This window comes from Alosa sapidissima, chromosome 21 (assembly GCF_018492685.1).
Source record: "Alosa sapidissima isolate fAloSap1 chromosome 21, fAloSap1.pri, whole genome shotgun sequence".
NCBI lineage: Eukaryota > Metazoa > Chordata > Actinopteri > Clupeiformes > Clupeidae > Alosa > Alosa sapidissima.
This window is the reverse complement of record NC_055977.1, coordinates 4,687,713-4,707,712: the sequence shown is the minus strand read 5'-3', so window position 1 is coordinate 4,707,712 and position 20,000 is coordinate 4,687,713. Positions and strand designations below refer to the sequence as shown.

At 44.1% G+C, this 20,000-nt stretch overlaps 1 protein-coding gene across 1 annotated transcript in view; it reads left to right on the top strand.

Moving 5' to 3' along the window:
- angpt2b (angiopoietin 2b) overlaps nt 1–20,000 on the top strand; it is a 60,454-nt gene that overhangs the window by 8,184 nt on the left and 32,270 nt on the right. The window contains exons 2-3 of the mRNA XM_042076981.1: nt 9,854–10,009; nt 13,725–13,846. Of these exons, the coding sequence (XP_041932915.1) occupies nt 9,854–10,009; nt 13,725–13,846 (278 nt within the window). The remainder of the gene's footprint in view (nt 1–9,853; nt 10,010–13,724; nt 13,847–20,000) is intronic.

The window sequence follows — 20,000 nt, the reverse complement described above, 5'->3', positions numbered from 1 at the left end:
TGACCAATCAAGAGCCACGCTGGTGCAGAATCATTCCAATCCCTTAGCCATAGAGAGATGCTATTACAGAATCATTCCAATCCCTTAGCCATAGAGAGATGCTATTACAGAATCATTCCAATCCCTTAGCCATAGAGAGATGGCATTACAGAATCATTCCAATCCCTTAGCCATAGAGAGATGCTATTACGGCTTGCGGCCCAATAGTTTGAGTGAAGGTTTGGGAGGGAGAGCCCTCCTTCCACTTTAGGTCGTTCCATGAATTCTTTCCTGATGCGGGCAGATTTATTATTCCAAATAAAGGAAGAAATCATCTGGTTAAATGATCTAAAAAATGACCGTGGTATGAATATAGGTATGGCTTGAAACAAATATAGATATTTAGGCACCATATTCATCTTTATAGAATTTACCCTCCCAATAAGGGGTATAGGTAAGTTTGACCACCGCTTAACATCTTTTTTAGATTGTTCTAACAAAGGAGTGAAGTTGTTTTTAAATAAGTCAAAGTATGATTTGGTGAAGTATGTGATTGAATCTAGTGAAAGTTTAAATGGTAGATTAGGAATTGTCCTGGCATTGGTGGTGATAGGAAAATTCACTTTTTCCATAGTTGAGTGTATATCCTGATATATCACCAAAATCCGCCAGGACATTAAGAACTTCTGGTATGGTAGAAATGGGGTTGGTTACATACAATAATAAGTCATCCGCAAATAATGAGACAGTGTGTATTAAGCCGCCTCTTGTAATGCCTTCTATGCTTGAGCTGCTTCGTATGGCAATAGATAGGGGCTCTATAGCAAGAACAAAAAGTAATGGACTGATTGGGTCCCCCTGTTTGGTTCCTCTCTGAAGAGGGAAGTATTGAGAGGAGATAGAGTTTGTGCGGACTGAGGCTATAGGGTTGGTGTATATAAGTTTAATTAATTTTATGAATTGGGGACCAAATCCAAATTGCTTCGGGGTATAAAAAAGGTATTCTAATGAGATTCTGTCAAAGGCATTCTTAGCATCGAGTGATATGACTGCTTCTGGAAATGAGGCATTAGGTTGCGTGTAGATTATATTGAACAATCGTCTCAGATTAAAATAAGACTGCCTGTCTTGAATGAATCCGGTTTGGTCATCTGAGATGACACAAGGAAGGACACACTCAAGACGATATGCAAGGGCTTTTGAAAATATTTTACCATCACAGTTTATCAGACTGATAGGTCTATAGGATGAGGCATCAAGTGGGTCTTTACTTTTCTTCAATAGTAGTGTAATAGTTGATTGATCGGAGTGTTGGGCGAAGAATGTTATTTTCCAGGGCTTCCTCATAAACTGATAGGAGTATAGGGGCAAACTGATCTTTAAATGTCTTATAAAATTCAGTGGAGAACCCATCAGGGCCTGGAGCTTTTCCACTCTGGAGGCCCTTAATCGCATCTATAATTTCCTCCAGTGTAAGAGATTGTTCCAAGTCTGCTTTAACGTCTGAGGTAATTGTTGGAATGTTTAATTTAGAAAAGAAGGTGTGAAATTGGTGTTGATCCGGGTGTATGTCTGAAGAATATAGTTTGGAGTAAAATTCCTTAAAATGGTTATTAATATTTTGATGGTCTTCACTTAAAGGAATTATCCGGAGTAAAATGCACTTTAGGGCATATTATTTCGCCGCTACAAAACACTATTTTTATACCTCTTCTACAGTTCCAAACAACATTACACTTACGTGGTAGTGAGTAGAGGACCCCTAAAGCCAAACCGAAGTATCCCGAGGTCTGTCTGTGTGTATGTGTGTGTGTGTGTGTAAAAAGCTGCACTTTTTTGGCGAAGTTGACTGGCCAGAAGTTTAGAGGGTCTGTCACCCTCTTCATAAAATCGACTGCGGGACTTCAATATAAGCCTCTCCGCATGAACAGTGGCTAGAAGGTCAGCTTCAGTTTGCAACCCTATTCTCTGTTTAACCAAGTCAGGAGTAGGAGAGGTAGACAAAAGGCTATCTAATGTCTTGATCCTGGAGGAGACATCCATAACTTTATCATGGTGAACCCTTTTAGAGTGTGCACTATAAGCAATTATCTGTCCTCTAAGGTAACATTTAAGAGCTTCCCAAAGAGTTGAGAAGGCCAAGCCATCAGTTTTATTTATTTGTATGTAGATATCTATTTGCATAGATATGAAATACACAAAGTCAGCATCAGCAAGTAGAAGGGGATCAAACCGCCATGCTGGTCTTGTTTTATGGGTTGGAAGTGTTAGAGTGATACTCACAGGAACATGGTCAGAGATCATGATTGAATTATATGTACATTGGGTTATTACATTTACTAAGATGGGATCAACCAGAAAGAAATCTATCCGAGAAAATGTATTGTGTACGTTAGAGAAGAATGAGAATTCCCTCTTGGTTGGATTTTTAAGCCGCCATGGATCTATCAGTTTGTGTGTCTCTACAAAAGACTGTATTACCTGAACTGGCTTTGTTGGCTTTGACACAGAGTGGGAGGAGCGGTCCAGAACAGAGTCCATAACAAGATTGTAATCTCCACCTAGGATCAGATGATGGCTATCTAGATTTGGAATTCGCCTATTTCACGCCGCCATTTTGAATATCGATAAGCCGTAAACTCACTTCCGGTCAACAATGTCTTATGGAGAAACTAACGTTATCGGAGCTATCTACAAGTTTACAAGGAATTTGCGGCATCTGCCAAATATTAATCTGTCACAGGTGGCAGATATTGTGGAACATCACACGAAAACTAAGTGATCTAAACTGGATCGGGGATATAAATTGTTCCATGAACAATTTATATATAAATATGAAGGTAAAGTCAGTCAGCTAGCTAGATGGCTAATACCAGATAACTAGATGGATAATACTAGATAAGACACAACAGCTTGTAAATGCACTTCAATAAAGCAGTGTAACAAAATTATCCTGTAGCCTACTTCTACTAAACCATTAGAATTGGATTGTAGATATAGATTGTTCCATGAACAGTTTATGTTTTGTGAAGGTAATGTTAATGTCAGCTAGCTAGGTGGCTAACGTCAGATACAAACAGCTTGTAAATGCACTTTAATAAAGCTGTGTAAAGAAATTATCCAGTATTTTATTTTGAAATTATTACGTGCATGTTGTTTTTGTATAGTCTCCAACGTAGTAGGCCTAGATGGTAGTGTCGTTGTGAGATCACTGTGCTACCAATCTCTTGAAAAAACGAGGAGCCGCACAAACGAGGTGTAGTGAACATTGAATCTGTCAGGGGCAAAAGGAACAAGTACGCCGAAATAGCTATTGTTTACAACATTCTTTTTGAAGGGGGTGCGTTGGCCAAATAATATTAAAAATATTTAACACAAATGGCTATGGTTTGTCAACAAAAACGTTGTCTAGAGTATGCATCAATAATTGACAAACAAACGCTACCTACCCTGTTTTTCGTCCTAAACGTCACTGAAGCCTAGTTGATTGAAGGATGCAACAGTGTCAATGTCTGACATTGCAATACCAACTCCTAAATGACGCAAGTGAGAGAGGACCTTTTTTCTCTTCACGCACTGATTGAGCCCCTTTACATTCCAACTTATAATGTTTACTGACCTATTAGCCATTAGGACTATGCATAACACATGTCCTGTCTATCCTATCAGCACAACAATGAATTGCCATATGCCAGAATGCACGCAATAAAAAAAAAAAAAACTAACAATACATACAACATACAAAAAACCCAATGCCTGAAGAAGGCAACCCCCCGTACACACATTCAACTTCTGCAAACTCTAATTTGCACCTTTCTCCTGCTGCAAAACCAGTGTTTATCACGACCATAGCAAGCGAGTCATCCTAGATGCGTCACACTCTAGTAGGCCTACTGATGATAAACAAAGGGGAATAATACAGTATTGGTCGCCCTGAAACAACAGAACAAAAGGACGATTGGTGAACCATTGAAATAAAATATAGTGAAAAGTCCCCAACTCAATCAGTAGAACTGTTGTTCACGGACAATGTCAGTTTGTAAATGTATACAGCACCTGAAAATAGTCCATTGACTTAGACCGATGCATCACTCATCGTCGGGGGACGAAGAGTGCCCTGTATTGGTGATGTTGTTGCTGATGTAAGCAAAAGCCTCCGCTGGAATCGTGAACTTCAATTCTTTTTGGCCATGTTTGAAGTGTAGAGTGGCTGGGTATCGTAAGCCGAACTTGACGTGGGCAGCATGGAGCTTCTGTTTGCAGTCAGAAAACGCAGCTCGTCGTTTGTTGACCTTGGTGCTGTAATCAGGGAAGAGATGAATTCTTGATTCGTTATATGTAAGCGTGCCCTTCTCTCTCGCAAGACGCATAAGTTTCTCTTTAACCTGAAAGTGGTGTGGCTTTGCTATGAATGGCCGTGGTCGATCAGAATCTTCTGGTTTTTGAGCCACATTTCTGTGAGCTCTGTCCACCTTCGGGGTTTTGGAGAAGTCCTTACGAAACACCTCAAAAAGCAGATTTGAGATGGATTCTGTTGGCTTGCGGCCCCTCCGTGTTTTCCGGTATGCCCACGATGCGGATATTCTGCCGTCTGGTGTAATTTTCCAAGTACATGAGCTTCTCTTTCAGCGTAGCATTTTCCGCTGCCAGAGAGATTTGGGAGTGCTCCACTTCAGTCAGTCTTCTATCAAAGTCAGTCAAGCCCTCCTCCACATCTGTAATTCGTTGGCCAAAAGCACTTAGAGTTGACTGTAGAGAGGCGATAGACGAACGATTTTCCTCGCGAAAGGAGTTGATTGACGCTTGTATTGCACTGACTGATTTAGCTAGCGCTTCCATGGATTTGGTGTTAGCATCCACATCTGAGGCCGCGTTTCTCGACGCCCTACCTTCCTTAGGCTCTTTTGGAGGCTTGTGTGACATCGTAATATTGTTCTTCGTTCACTTAATCAACACAATTTCACTATTATACTGTTCATAGACTCGTGGTGTATTATATTTTAAATATTTTGCAGGAGCTGCCTCTCCATGCTCCGCCCCCCGGCAAACAGTTTTCTGATTGCCTTGAGTTCTCGTCGAAAGTTTGCAAACAGTTTGAGGAGGTAGATAGATGCAAACATACAGTGGAACTGGACGAAGTGTTACCATTACAATGGAATATTTACATCAAATCGCTCAAATTTAGCTGTTCAGAAAAAAACATATTCGCAATGAACTGTTTGCCGAATTCAAATGCACCTCTAGTGAACAGACGCCCTCTAACTGTAATTTGCAGTGTCCACAACTACATGGTATAATTCAATCACCAGTGCAGTACAATAGAGTCAACTGATGACATCATTACCATTGGCATCACTATAGATACTGGTCCTGTGGTTTCTGGAAGTTTCTCCTACTGATGCTTTTAACCGCAATCTGGATTACACCTGCTTTTAAAAGGCGGAAATGACTCACCGCAAAACACATGTGCGCTGTTTGCAAACACATGGCGGAATACCTCATCAACTGCTCTTAACACTTCTCCACCCACATGTTAACACAAAACTCTCACACTCAACCCTCCCATGAAGTACACTTCATTTTTTATTTTCTTATTTATTTTACCAGGTGTCTCCCATTGAGTTCTTACATCTCTTTGTCAAAAAGCCCTGGGAGTAGTGAAGAAATAACACCTGAAACAACATTATATATCTACCTGATAGTATCAGTCACATAAATATATATATACACTCAAACAGAGACAAACACACACACACACACACTTGTGTACTCAAACATAGACACACACACACTTGTGTACTCAAACAGAAAGACACACACACACACACACACATTGTGTACTGTGTGTGTGTGGGGGGGGGGGCTCATGTTCTTGCTGATATTATGCAAACAGACAAACAGACACATACAAACAGAGAGACAGACAGACACTAACACACACACACACACACACACATGTTTTTGGCGTCGTAATGGAGTTGCTCTGTGTGTGCCCAGATGAACAGTTCCTCTTTGATAACAGCGTCAGCGTCTGCTGCAGACTCTTAATCCACCACTGTGTGTGTGTGTGTGTGTGTGTGTGTCCGACAGGCTCCCTCTCGTGACTGGCCTAACCCTCTCCTTCTCCTCCTCCTCCTCATCTCCTCTCCCTTGTGTGCTATCTCTCCTCTCTCTCACTCCTCCACCTCCTCCTCCTCGTCTTTCTCTCTCTCTATCTCCTCTCCCTTGTGTGCTCTCTCTCCTCTCTCTCGCTCCTTTCCTCCTCCTCCTCCTCCTCTTTCTCTCTCCCTATCTCTCTCCCCTGGTGCTGCGCACCGCCAAGAATTACTGAAGCCCCAAAACGCCGCATGCCCACAGACCCCGAACAAGAGACAAGAAAAGAAGGGAACACATGGAGAGATAAAGATGAAAAAAAGTACTCAATATTAGACGGCTGGCAAAGAAGAGAAGAGTTAAGAATGTTTTTTCCCCCTCTTTTCCGTAGTCCATCTCGGCAGCAGCTTATTTTTTGGCAATCGCCATGTGTGACCGTAGGCCTTTCGTACTCTCTCTCCAATAATCTTCCCCTTCCTGGAGATGGGTGGAAATTAGAAAACAAATAAGCTCGCTCACTTTTATTTATTTCTGCATTTGTTGTTTATTTTGTTCAGCTCGAGCCTCATTTCATTTCTGTGTTCCTATTGTTGTTCTATCCGTGGCACAGCAGTGTTCCGTGATGCAAAAAAAACACAACCTTCCCTTTAAAGGCTCGGGAAAAGCCATCAACACACACTCACAGGGGCTGGAAAGTACTCTCGGCCCTTGCGTATTGTGAAACAGGGACGCCTGCGTGTGAGCAAGAATTGCATCTATCATCACGGCAAAAAAAAAGAGCTTTCCTAAAACGCCGAGGCGCACTGTGAGCTGTATGCATGATGCCATTGTGCGACCGCATTGAGATTTGTCTTCTTTGTGTCACAGCGCAGGAGAAAAGCCATCAATATGAGATCAGTGTGTTACTCAGAGAGGGATGAGGAGGAACCCATCAATATGAGATCAGTGTGTTACTCAGAGAGGGATGAGGAGGAACCCTCTTTAACGGCTTCCATAAAGCCATCAATATGAGATCAGTGTGTTACTCAGAGAGGGATGAGGAGGAACCCTCTTTAACGGCTTCAATAAAGCCTCAGTGGTTCTGTCGGCCTGCCTGCACATCACAGCCAAAAATGAATTAGGCCGAGTAAACAAGGGAGAGAGAGAGGGGGGGAGAGAGGGAGAGAGAGAGGGAGAGAGACGCATGCATGTTTCATATAATGTATGATTCCATTTCATTGGCTTCATTGCCTGCGTTTCTGTGTTCTGTGAATTGCCAGGACTGTTTGACTTTACAGGTTTGTTTTGCAATTGGTTTGATACTTGTGTCAGGGCAGGGTATGTGTGTGTGTGTGTGTGTGTCTGTGTGTGTGTGTCTGTGTGTGTGTGTGTGTGTGTGTGTGTGTGTGTGTGTGTGTCTGTGTCTGTCTGTCTGTCTGTGTGATCTTTATGAACTTTTGTAATTGATACAAGATGAATGATTACTTCTGCTGACATTTATGAATGTCTCCCTCAGTGTGTGTGTGTGTGTGTGTGAGAGAGATTGCTACATTGAAATACTCAGATAACAGATAATGTTCCATGAAAGACCTGACAAAATGTATCCCTGACAAAATCCTGTATGGTCACAGAAAAATAAAACCATATGCTTGAAATAAGACCGTTTATTTGGCAATACTGTAGATTGTTATGGTGCTGTCATATAGATTATATGGTTTTGAATATAAGAGAGAGAGAGAGAGAGAGAGAGAGAGAGAAAGAGAGAGAGAGATGCTTCAGCGATAAGCATCACTAAGTATCACTAAGATAAAATGGCAAGTGGATAGATTGCTTCAGTAGTTCCCCTGTCCTCATCTTGAATTGATTTGTCATGTTTCAGTTCTGCCTCAGTTAAAATGGCCTCCCAATCAGTATTCTAACATATGGCAGTCTGGCGGCATTCTGAAAATGTCAAGATGTGTGTGTTTGTGTGTGTCTGTCTGTATGTGTGTGTGAGTGCATATTTGTGCATATTTGGTGTGTGCCAAGTTCACTTTTAAAATGCATCACAGTCACAGTGCCCAAATATGTGTGTATATATGTGTATGTGTCCTAATATTGTGTGTGTGTGTGTGTGGGTGTGTGTGTGTGAGCTAAAAACTTACTGAAGTCATGACACCGAGGTCAAGAAGCTGTGAGCGTATCTAATTGTGACAGTGCTGACTCTGAGAGCCAAGGAGAGCAGTACAGCTCAACGCACCCTGTGTGTGTGTGTGTGTGTGTGTGTGTGTGAGTGTGTGTTTGTGTGTGTGTGTGAGTTTGTGCATGTGTGTGTTTGTGTGCGTGTGTGTGTGTGTGTGTGTGTGTGTGCGCGTGCGCGAATGTGTGTGTGTGTGTGTGTGTGTGTGTTCGCACATGTGTGTGTGTGTGTGTGTGTGTGTGCATGTGTGTGTGTGTGTGTACAGCTCAATGCAGCCTATTGATTTATTGCATTTGTGCTGTGGGTTGACTGCATGTGCTGGAGTCTCTGTCTCATCAGAGACCAATTTAGATGTACTCTTTTGTGTGTGTGTGTGTGTGTGTGTGTGTGTGTGTGTGTGTGTGTGTTTGTCTCTGTTTGAGTGTATATATATATTTATGTGACTGATACTATCAGGTAGATATATAATGTTGTTTCAGGTGTTATTTCTTCACTACTCCCAGGGCTTTTTGACAAAGAGATGTAAGAACTCAATGGGAGACACCTGGTAAAATAAATAAGAAAATAAAAAATGAAGTGTGTTTTAAAACATGGCATTAATTGTTCTATACTGTTCTATAAGTATGTACAGTGTGTGTGTGTGTGTGTGTGTGTGAGTGTGTGTGTGTGTGTGTGTGTGTGTGTGTTCCCATGTCCTCATGTTCTGGTTTTCTCCTCTAACTGCACTCTCCTGCATACCGCTCCCCAGCTGTCATCAAGGACACATAACCCATTGCTCATCTCAGCCCACCCTGCACTGGTCCCTATCTTACCCTGACAGACACACACACACACACACACTGCACATGCTTACACATTCTTAAAAGGAATGCGTTGTCCCTGAACACAGAGATGCAGCAAAAGTTGTGTTGATTCAACTCAAGTTGTGCTATTTTCAACACATTTTGTGCAACAAATTTAAAAAGGAAACAACACAAACGTGTCCCTATCTGGACAGAGAGATGTATTAAAACAACGCAAGTTGTGTTGTTTTCAACACATTCATTTTAAGAGTGTAGAACAGTATTACACATGCACACACACACAAACACAGGCGTATATAGCAGCATTACTCAGTCATTCACACACACGTATGCGCACACACACAATGCTCAAATTATGTTCAAGCACCGAGTAACAATTAAGCATGATCATGTCTGAGGGTTTAGATTGTGGCACTGGTAAACTGTATCAAATTAAGCATGATCATGTTGAAGGGTTTAAATTGTGGCACTGGTAAACTGTATCAAATTAAACATAATTGTGTTTTGGTTAAATGGCCTCGTCTATATAATTGTAATGGGGTGGTCAAAATAACATACACAACCACACGCACTCAGTCACACACATATACACACACACATTTACAGTCGCACACACAGACGCACACACAGACGCACACACACACCATACACATATACACACCCACACACACATGCACCCACACACACGCACACAGACACACACATAAACGCACGCACGCACACACACACATACACACGCACGCACGCACAAACACACACACACACACACATACATACACATAAATGAGAGATGTGTTGTGTTGTGTTGTGTGTGTTGCAGCTGGAGAGCTACATCCAGGAGAGCGTGCTAGTGGAGCTGCAGGAGCTGCAGAGGAAGACAATGCACTCTCAGACCGCCACTATGCTGGAGATCAGCACCAACCTGCTCAGCCACTCCACCCAGCAGTCACGCAAACTCATGGACGTGGAGACCCAGGTCTGTGTGTGTGTGTGTGTGTGTGTGTGTGTGTGTGTGTGTGTGTGTGTGTGTGTGTGTGTGAGAGAGAGAGAGAGAGAGAGAGAACTCCAACATAATGGATCTGGATTATATTTCTTTGTGTGTGTGTGTTTGTGTGTGTGGAACAGAAAGACAAACAGATGTATAGGGGGGAAAAGGGAGAAGCACTCGACCAAATACGCCTGCACACTTAACGCCTGCACACCCTGTCATCCAAAATCAGACTCGACCATACACATCTGTAGCCTGGCTAGCGCCACCACTTCTCAATGAGACGTGGTCTGGGAACCAAACGTTCATTTTCTCGTATTTGAAAAAAATGCCCAGATCCGTTTATTGGGTGCCACGGATGTCTATCAAATGCGTCTGTGCATAGCTCATCATCGTCTTGCTTTCCCCCCTGTTCTGTGATTGGTTCCCTATCTCAGGCGAAAATTTGCTCCATGGTCTCCAGGCTGCCTTAGCAGCGTGGATCAAATCGCGCGCAAGGCAGCATGGGAACACCCAGGCTAACACATCTGTGCATTTAAATACCCTGCCATCCAAAATCAGACTCGACCATACACATCTGCGCATTTAAAAAACCTGCCATCCAAAATCAGACTCAACCATACACATCTGCGCATTTAAATACCCTGCCATCCAAAATCAGACTGGTGCAGAGGCAGGTGTATTCAGCTCATTCAGAGACACCGAGGCACATCTGAACTTCTCTGCTACAAACACCTGCATAACCCCTAAAACACATGCACACACACAAACACACACACACAAACACACACACATAACCTCCAAACACATGCACACACACAAACACACACATACCCTTTAAATAGATGCACACACACACACACACACACACACACACACACACACACACACACACACACACACACACACATAACCTACAAACACAAGCACACACACAAACAAATTAGTTTTGTGTGACAGCATCGCCTCTCTCCATAGTTTACCTTACACATACCTACCAGGACAGATGCACTTACCCAGCAAGCCTCTATTCATTTACACACACTACAAGCGAGGCTCACACACACACACACACACACACACACACACACACACACACACACACACACACACACACACACACACACACACACACACACCTGCATACACACATGACCTGTTCTCTTTGTGTGGCAAAATTGCCTCTCTTTCTTCATTATGTTACGAGACATACATGATGCTTACATACTGTATGCAACACTCTATTCACTTACAGACCCTGAGCTGCTCAGCTACACGCAGCTACACACACACACACACACACACACACACAGACACACACACACACACACACACACACACACAGAGACACACACACACAGAGACACACACACAGAGACACACACACACACACACACACACACACACACAGACACACACACACACACACACACACACACACACACAGACACACACACACACAGACACAGACACACACACACACACACACACACACACACACACACACGCGCGCGCGTAGCTTGTTCACTTTGTGTTGACACACAGCAGTGTGTCGTCCCCTCATTGAGTGGCTGAGCTGTACTGTCAAGGTTCTCATCATTGCTGAGACAGGTACACACACACACTCACACACACACACTGCAAGGTTCTCATCATTGCTGAGACAGGTACACACACACACACACACACACACTGCAAGGTTCTCATCATTGCTGAGACAGGTGCAGCCTGGAGTTGTGACAGTAAACCTGTGCGCTTGTCACCGCAAACACGGCGACTCGGATTCCACTGATGAGCCTCAGCACAGTCTAACACACACACACACACACACACACACACACATTTTCTCTTTTTCTCTCTCACTCCCACACACACACACACACACATACACACACACTCTCTCTCTCTCTCTCTCTCTCTCTCTCTCACACACACACACACACACACACCTGTGTCACTGACGTTCCGACGGTAAAATGTTGGCGGGGATTTGGGTAATCTGACAGCCTGTGTCCACTAATCACATCATTAAAACAGACAAAGCACAATAACCAGGCTGAGGGAGACCTCACATTCCCACATCACTTAACTCAGACTTTATTGGCGTTTAAGTCTTCAGTTGATGTTGCCCTCATTTGACCTGTTCAGTCACATCACATTGAGTGTCTTTTGAATTGCCGCTTTATCGTGTTTTAAAACCTTGTTTGATTCGGCACTATCTTGACTCATTCAATCACACCCACTGTGTTATTCTGGCTGTCTGATTGGAGCGATAATGCTGGAGAACAGATGTGTGATTTTAAATGATCTATTCATACGAGCAGCTCAAATTGCCAGGGTGCCTGCATCAGATGTGATTTCAGTTTGAAAGTCTTTTTTTTTTTTGTCAGTTGTCCATTGTGCTGAAGAAACAGACTGTCCAACCTGAAATAATATTCGACCAATTTCTCTCTGCCACTTGTTTGTTGCGCTAGCACAAGCTGCAAAAATACCAGGCCATCTGAGGCCACAAGCTCGGGTAGATAATCTAATATCCAGAATGTGAGACCACAATCTTCAGGCTTTGCCTTGGCCGAGCCTTCTGTTTATGCTTTGTATCGCATAAAGACTAACAGACCCATTTTAAACAATGGAATGGACTATAGCAGATCCCACAACAAACCACTGCCGGGCTAGATACACTCCAAGGTCCAAGTTCCTTGCTCTCAAAAGAATACAAGTCCTCCCAAACACTGGGAATAGACCACAAAAGGACAAATGACTTGTCAATACTGGCTCATTGTGATTATTGTCTTAGATGTCCTTGGATGGATTGCATGGATGCTTGCAGACAGGAAAGCCATTAAGAACAATCAGAACACTGCTTTATTTTATCAAGTGTTGTTCATTTATTTGGTTTTACATTTCAGTTTTTTTCATTCAAATAAAATGAAAACAGGGTAGATTGAATGAATAAAATGGCTTTGCTGAATAATCCTTTTCAGACCCTTTCTCTTTCATGGGCAGCAATGGCAGCAAACATCTGCATATCTGTTTCCATGTTGATTCATGTGTTTCTGTTGCTAAGGGGCTATTTGTTGCTATGTGAGCTGAAAGCTTATGGGATATATAACTGCCTGTATGTCTGTGTGTGTCTATCAATTTGTCTGTTTAGCCTGTGTGGAGCTATCCACCTGTGCGTCAATCCTGGCATGTCCACTCTTTCTGTCTGCCTGCTTCTCTGTATGTCTGTCTGTCTGTCTGTCTGTCTGTATGTCTCTCTGTCTCTCTGTCTGTCTATCTCTCTGTCTGTCTCTCTGTCCTCTTTGCTTGTTTCCCTGCTTGTCTATTTAACTATCTCTGTCTGTCTGTCTGTCTGTCGGTCTGTCTGTCATGACTGTCTGTCTGTCTGTCTAACTGTTTGTGTGTATCTGATATAAGTGTCTGTGTGTCTACCTGTCGGTGTGCTTATCTGACATGACTGTCTGTCTGTGTGCATATCTGATATTAGTGTCTGTCAAGTTGTCTGTGTGTCTATCTGATGTGAGTGTCTGTCAACCTGTCTGTGTGTCTATCTGATGTGAGTGTCTGTCAACCTGTCTGTGTGTCTATCTGATGTGTCTGTCTGTCAACCTGTCTCTGTGTATATCTGATGTGAGTGTCTGTCTGTCGACCTGTCTGTGTGTATATCTGGTGTGTGTGTGTGTGTGTGTGTCTCGTCCAGGTGCTGAACCAGACGGGTCGTCTGGAGATCCAGCTGCTGGAGTACTCGCTGTCCACCGCACGCCTGGAGAAGCACATCCTGCTGCAGGCCAACGAGCTGGCGCGCCTCAACGACAAAAACAGGTGAGGCTCACACACACACACACACGCATGCACGCAGGCACGCACGCACACACACACGCACGCACGCACACACACACGCACGCACGCACGCACACACACGCATGCACGCACACACACACACATGGACACACACACACACAGGAACACGTGCACATACACTGACACAGACACAGACACACACCAACACACATGTGCAATTGCACCCATAACACAAACAAATCACACACCTGTTGACAGTGCACACATACACACCTGTCACATACTGGACCTGTCAAGTCAAGTCAAGTCAAGTCGGCTTTTATTGTCAATTTCTTTACATGCACTGGTCATACAAAGAATTGAAATTTCGTTTCTTACTTTCCCATGCAGACATAGACATGCTTTAAATACAGACATAGACATACTATGGACATAGCCATAGACAATAAACATTAAATTAAAGTGCAAGACTGAAATATAGAACATGTATGTATCAAAATAGAAATATAGGACATATATTAAAAAAAAATAGAGGTAGTTGTGTTGTATATTTCTATAGTCTTAACAGTTACATGAAGTAACTGGGGGGGGGGGGGGGTTTGGTAGACAGGATCCTAGTTTCCTAGGTTCCTGGTTGGCTGGTGGGTGGGGGGGGCTGTCAGTGATGGGAGAGTGGGTAGAGTGTTCAGCATCCTGATTGCTTGGTGGATGAAGCTACTTGCCAGTCTGGTGGTGCGGGAGCGGAGGCTCCTGTACCGCTTTCCAGAGGGCAGGAGGCTGAACAGTTCGTGTGCAGGGTGGGTTGTATCCTTGACAATCATTAGTGCTTTGCGGGTGAGGCGGGTGGTGTAAATGTCCTGCAGGGAGGGGAGTGGTGCTCCAATGATCCTCTTAGCTGTGTTAACAGTGCGCTGGAGGGTCTTCCTGTTCTGATCTGTGCAGCTTCCGCCCCACACTGTGATGCTGCTGGAGACGATGCTCTCGATGGTCCCTCTGTAGAATGTAGTCATGACAGGAGGCGTGGCACTTGCCTTCTTCAATTTGCGCAAGAAGTAGAGGCGCTGCTGGGCTTTCTTCGCCAGTGATGCTGTGTTGGTGGTCCAGGAGAGGTCGTCGCTGATGTGCACCCCCAGAAATTTTGTGCTGCTCACTCTCTCCACAGCATCTCCGTCGATGGACAGTGGTGGCAGTTGTTTGTGGCCTCTCTGAAAGTTGACAACAATCTCCTTGGTCTTGCTGACATTTAGCAGGAGGTTGTTGTCTTTGCACCATTTAGCCAGCAGGTCTACTTCTTCTCTGTAGTGAGCCTCATCGCCCTTAGTGATGAGGCCCACCAGTGTTGTGTCGTCCGCAAACTTCACCAGATGGTTGGAGCTGTGAGTGGTTGTACAGTCATGTGTTAGCAGTGTGAAGAGCAGGGGGCTGAGCACACACCCTTGAGGGGCCCCCGTGCTCAGGGTCAGAGTGCTTGAGGTGTTGTTCCCGACACGTACTGCTTGTGGTCTCTGCAACAGGAAATCCAGCAGCCAGTTGCAGAGGGAGGTACTGAATCCTAGCTTGTCCAGTTTGCTGATGAGTTGTTGTGGTATTATGGTATTGAATGCTGAACTGAAGTCTATGAACAGCATTCTCACATATGAGTCTTTATTGTCTAAGTGGGTGAGGGCTGGATGGAGGGCAGAGCAGATTGCATCCTCTGTGGATCGTTTGGCTCGGTATGCAAACTGGAAGGGGTCCAGGGTGGGGGGTAGGGTGGCTTTGATGTGTGACATGACTAGCCGTTCGAAGCACTTCATGATTATTGGCGTGAGTGCTACAGGACGGTAGTCATTGAAGCATGATGGTGATGATTTCTTTGGCACGGGTATGATGGTGGCAGTTTTGAAAAGTGATGGGATGACTGCTTGCTCCAGAGAGGTGTTGAAAATGTCTGTAAGAACATCCTTCAGCTCTTCTGCACAGTCCTTCAACACTCGTCCTGGTATGTTGTCTGGGCCTGCTGCTTTGCGTGGGTTAATGGTGGCTAGTGTCCTCTTCACGCTGGCAGAGGACAGGTACAGGGGTTGGTCGTGGGGGGGAGGTGGGGTTTTCTGTGGGTGAGTGTCATTTTGTGCTTCAAAACGGGCGAAAAAACTGTTCAGGTCATTTAGCAGAGAGGTGTTGTTCTCACAGCTCCGTGGCGCAGGCTTGTAGTCAGTGATGGCCTGTATGCCCTGCCATAGGCTCTGTGCATCTCTGCTGTCTTTGAAGTGTGTTGTTATTTTGTCTGTGTAATCCTTTTTTGCCTTCCTGATGCCCTGGGACAGGTTAGCCCTCGCTGTTCTTAGGCCAGCTACATCTCCAGCTCTGAAGGCTTTGTCTCTGGCCCTCAGCAGTCTGTGGACGTCTCCTGTCAGCCATGGCTTCTGGTTGGCCCGAGTGGTGATGTGTTTTATTTCTGTAACATCATCGATGCATTTGGTGATGTAGGAGGTCACAGTGTCTGTGTATTCCTCAATGTCAATGTGGTTGTTGTGGGTGGCAGCTGTTTTGAAGATATCCCAGTCTGTTGTTTCAAAGCAGTCCTGAAGTTGTGAGACGGCCCCCTCCGGCCACATTCTCACCTCCTTCAGAACCGGTTTGGTGACTTTTGCTCTTTGTCTGTATCGGGGCATTAGTAGGATGCTAATGTGGTCTGATTGCCCGATATGGGGGAGGGGTTTGGCTTTGTAGGCTTCTTTCTGTGGGGTGTAAACAAGGTCCAGGGTGTTTTGTCCTCTTGTTGGGAAGTTTACATGTTGGTGAAATTTTGGTAGTACAGTTTTGAGATTGGCGTGATTGAAGTCTCCAGCGATGATTGTGAAGGCATCCGGGTGTTCACTTTGTTGTTCACTGACGGCCCGATACAGCTCATTCAGTGCCATGCTCCTGTCACTGTTTTTGTTGCTGGGGGGGATGTACACCGCGACCAGCAGAATCGCGGTGAATTCCCTGGGGAGGTAGAAGGGTCGGCACTTAATAATCATAAACTCCGCCAGTGGAGAGCAGTGTCTGTGTACTACCGTAGCGTCTCGGCACCAAGCATCATGTGTGTAAACACAAACTCCTCCACCACGTCTTTTGTCTGCTAGGGCTCGGTCTGCTCGATAGCACGTTAGCTGCTCCAGGTGTATAGCAGAGTCGGGGATGTTATCGTTGAGCCATGATTCAGTGATAACAGTCACGCAGCAGTTACTCACTGTCTTGTTTGCTGATCTTAGCAACCGAATGTCGTCCATCTTATTGTCCAGTGATCTTACGTTTGCCAGGAATATGGATGGTATTGCTGGGCGAGTTGGGTCAACAGTGGACAGACACACACACACACACACATGCACACACTCAAACATACCCTTGTGCAGACCCACCGTGAGAAAGGAAGAGACTGTACAGCAGTAAAGCTGGATCATGGACATTCATTAAAAAATGTAACAGAATAAGCAAAAACTTTTTTCTCTCTTCCTGTGGTCAATGGGGGAGGGGAGGAGGGGGGTCAGTAAGAGATATCTGTGTCTGTGTGTGTGTGTGTGTGTGTGTGTGTTTGTGTGTGTGTGTGTGTGTTTTGTATATTGCACAATATTGCACATCTCTTTGTTTGCATTCTTCAATCCACCTAGTGAGCAGTAGAGCCCTCTTATAACACAGCTGTGTGCAGTGCTGCCATCAACTCCTTTTTCACCCTCGACCTATTTAGTCATCCACTTCTCTCTCTCTCGCTCTCTCTATCTCTCTCTCCATCTCTCTCTCTCTCTCTCTGTATCTCTCTCTCTCTCCTTCTGCTGCCTCACCATCTGATCCTCTTCCTGTGAGTAAATAAACTCCACCTGCGCTAAGTAACAAGCAGCACAGCAGACACCAATTTCACAGCACAGTAATATTGCAGCACTCACAGTTACATTACACAGTAATATTACGGCACTCACAGTTACATTACAGCTCAGCACAGTAATATTGCGGCACTCACAGTTACATTACAGCACAGCACAGATATATTGCGGCACTCACAGTTACATTACATTACAGCACAGTAATATTACGGCACTCACAGTTACATTACATTACAGCACAGCACAGTAATATTGCGGCACTCACAGTTACATTACAGCACAGCACAGATATATTGCGGCACTCACAGTTACATTACATTACAGCACAGCACAGTAATATTACGGCACTCACAGTTACATTACATTACAGCACTGTGATATCACAGCAAAGTAAATTTACGGCATTCACACTTACACTCCAGAACGCAAGTAGTGAGTGTTAAAAGAATGCAAGGTAGGAATTCATTGTGTACATGTTGTTGCTATGATACGTTATATTTAGCTAAATAGCTAGCTCTCGACTTAAGTAATGCAGGAAGCTAAGCAAAGACCCATTGTTGGGGAAAAAAACGCAACCTCAAAAGTAGAATTATTTTTTTTTACGCTGAGCGCCTCACGTTTTTATAAGCCGCGCTTATTTTTCTGCTTGCGCCCCACTTCTATAAGCGCAAGGCGCATTGCCACGGTCAGTCACACCGTTCCATAGGGGAACCAATCGAAAGTGAGCACCTGGAGGTGAAAAAAAGTCTGTACGTACAGCTCTTACAGTCACATTAAAGCACAGTCATATTGCAGCATTCACAGTCACATTAAAGCAGTCATATTGCATATTGCAATATTTGGATATGGTATTTTATGACTGTATAAGCGTTTGTGTGTGTGTGTGTGTGTGTGTGTGTGTGTGTGTATGCAAGAGTGTGTGAGTGACCACTATAATGATAGAAGAGACCATCCTCTTTACAGCAGTCGTGTTTGCTTGTCTTCAGTTCAGAAATTGTTTTTTTGTGCTGTTTGTGTGTGTTGTTTTGTGCTGTTTATGTGTGTGTGTGTGTGTGTGTGTGTGTGTTGTTTTGTAGTTTTGTGCCCATTTCAACAATGGGGAGCCACAGAGGAAAGGGGTCAGGGGTCAGACACATTCCCAGCTCTTGGAAGTCCACTCGGTGGTCCAGCAATATTCTCAGAATTCGTTTGCACTGCTCACCCGATATTCTTACCTTTGGAAGGATTTACAGTGACATTCAAACACTTCATGTCATTATACCTGTGGACACATCCACACTGCTGCAAGAGATTACACACACACACACACACACAGACACACACACACACACACACACACACACACACACACACACACACACACACACACACACACACCCACAGACATACACACACACACACACACACACACACACACACACACACACACACACACACACACACACGGAAACACACACACATGCAAACACACACACACACATGGAAACACACACACACACACACACATGCAAACACACACACACATGTAAACACACAAACACACACACACACACACACACACACACACACACACACACACACACACATGCAAACATACCTCTACATCGGCAGAAGGATTTTGGATTCCCTTTGGATCCTCTCTGCACCCCATGCCCCCTCCCAACACACACACACACACACTCACACACACACACACACACACACACATGCATACACAAAGAGGAATATATACATTTTTAATCTGACCATATGACAGACTCCTTAGCCTTCCATGGAAAGTAAATCTGAGCATTCGGTTTATTTCTGGAATAAATCAAGTTTACCTTTTAAAAAAAGAATGAGAATGGAAACTAAATACTGAACACTAGCCTGTTCATCATTCTCCTGCTCAAGAGGGCCATTCCTCAGCCTCATGGCCATGTAAAGCTGTCGGCTTTACTATGTTCTATCTACTATGTTCATGGATAGCAGCACAACGTCAAGGAAAATAATTAATATAGAACATACAAAAGCTCTGAGAATTAACAGAATTAATGTTCTGTCCTTCCAAAAGAACTCCAACTATATTCATATAGCCATTGAGCTTTGGTTTTCTGTTTACAATAAATACTGAAAGTAGTCTGGGACAGTGGGTCAGGATGTGATGGCTTAGCTGTTATTTATGTGTGCAGCAAGAGATGGGAGTTATATTACAACTAGCTGGCAGATAGGTCAGGGCTTGTTGACAATGTCTGATGGTCATGATTGACTGACAGTTTGTTACGTGTTTATAAAACAGCTGTGTTGCATGTTTAAGCATCCGGATGGTGAGTATATTATGTTTTTGAAAT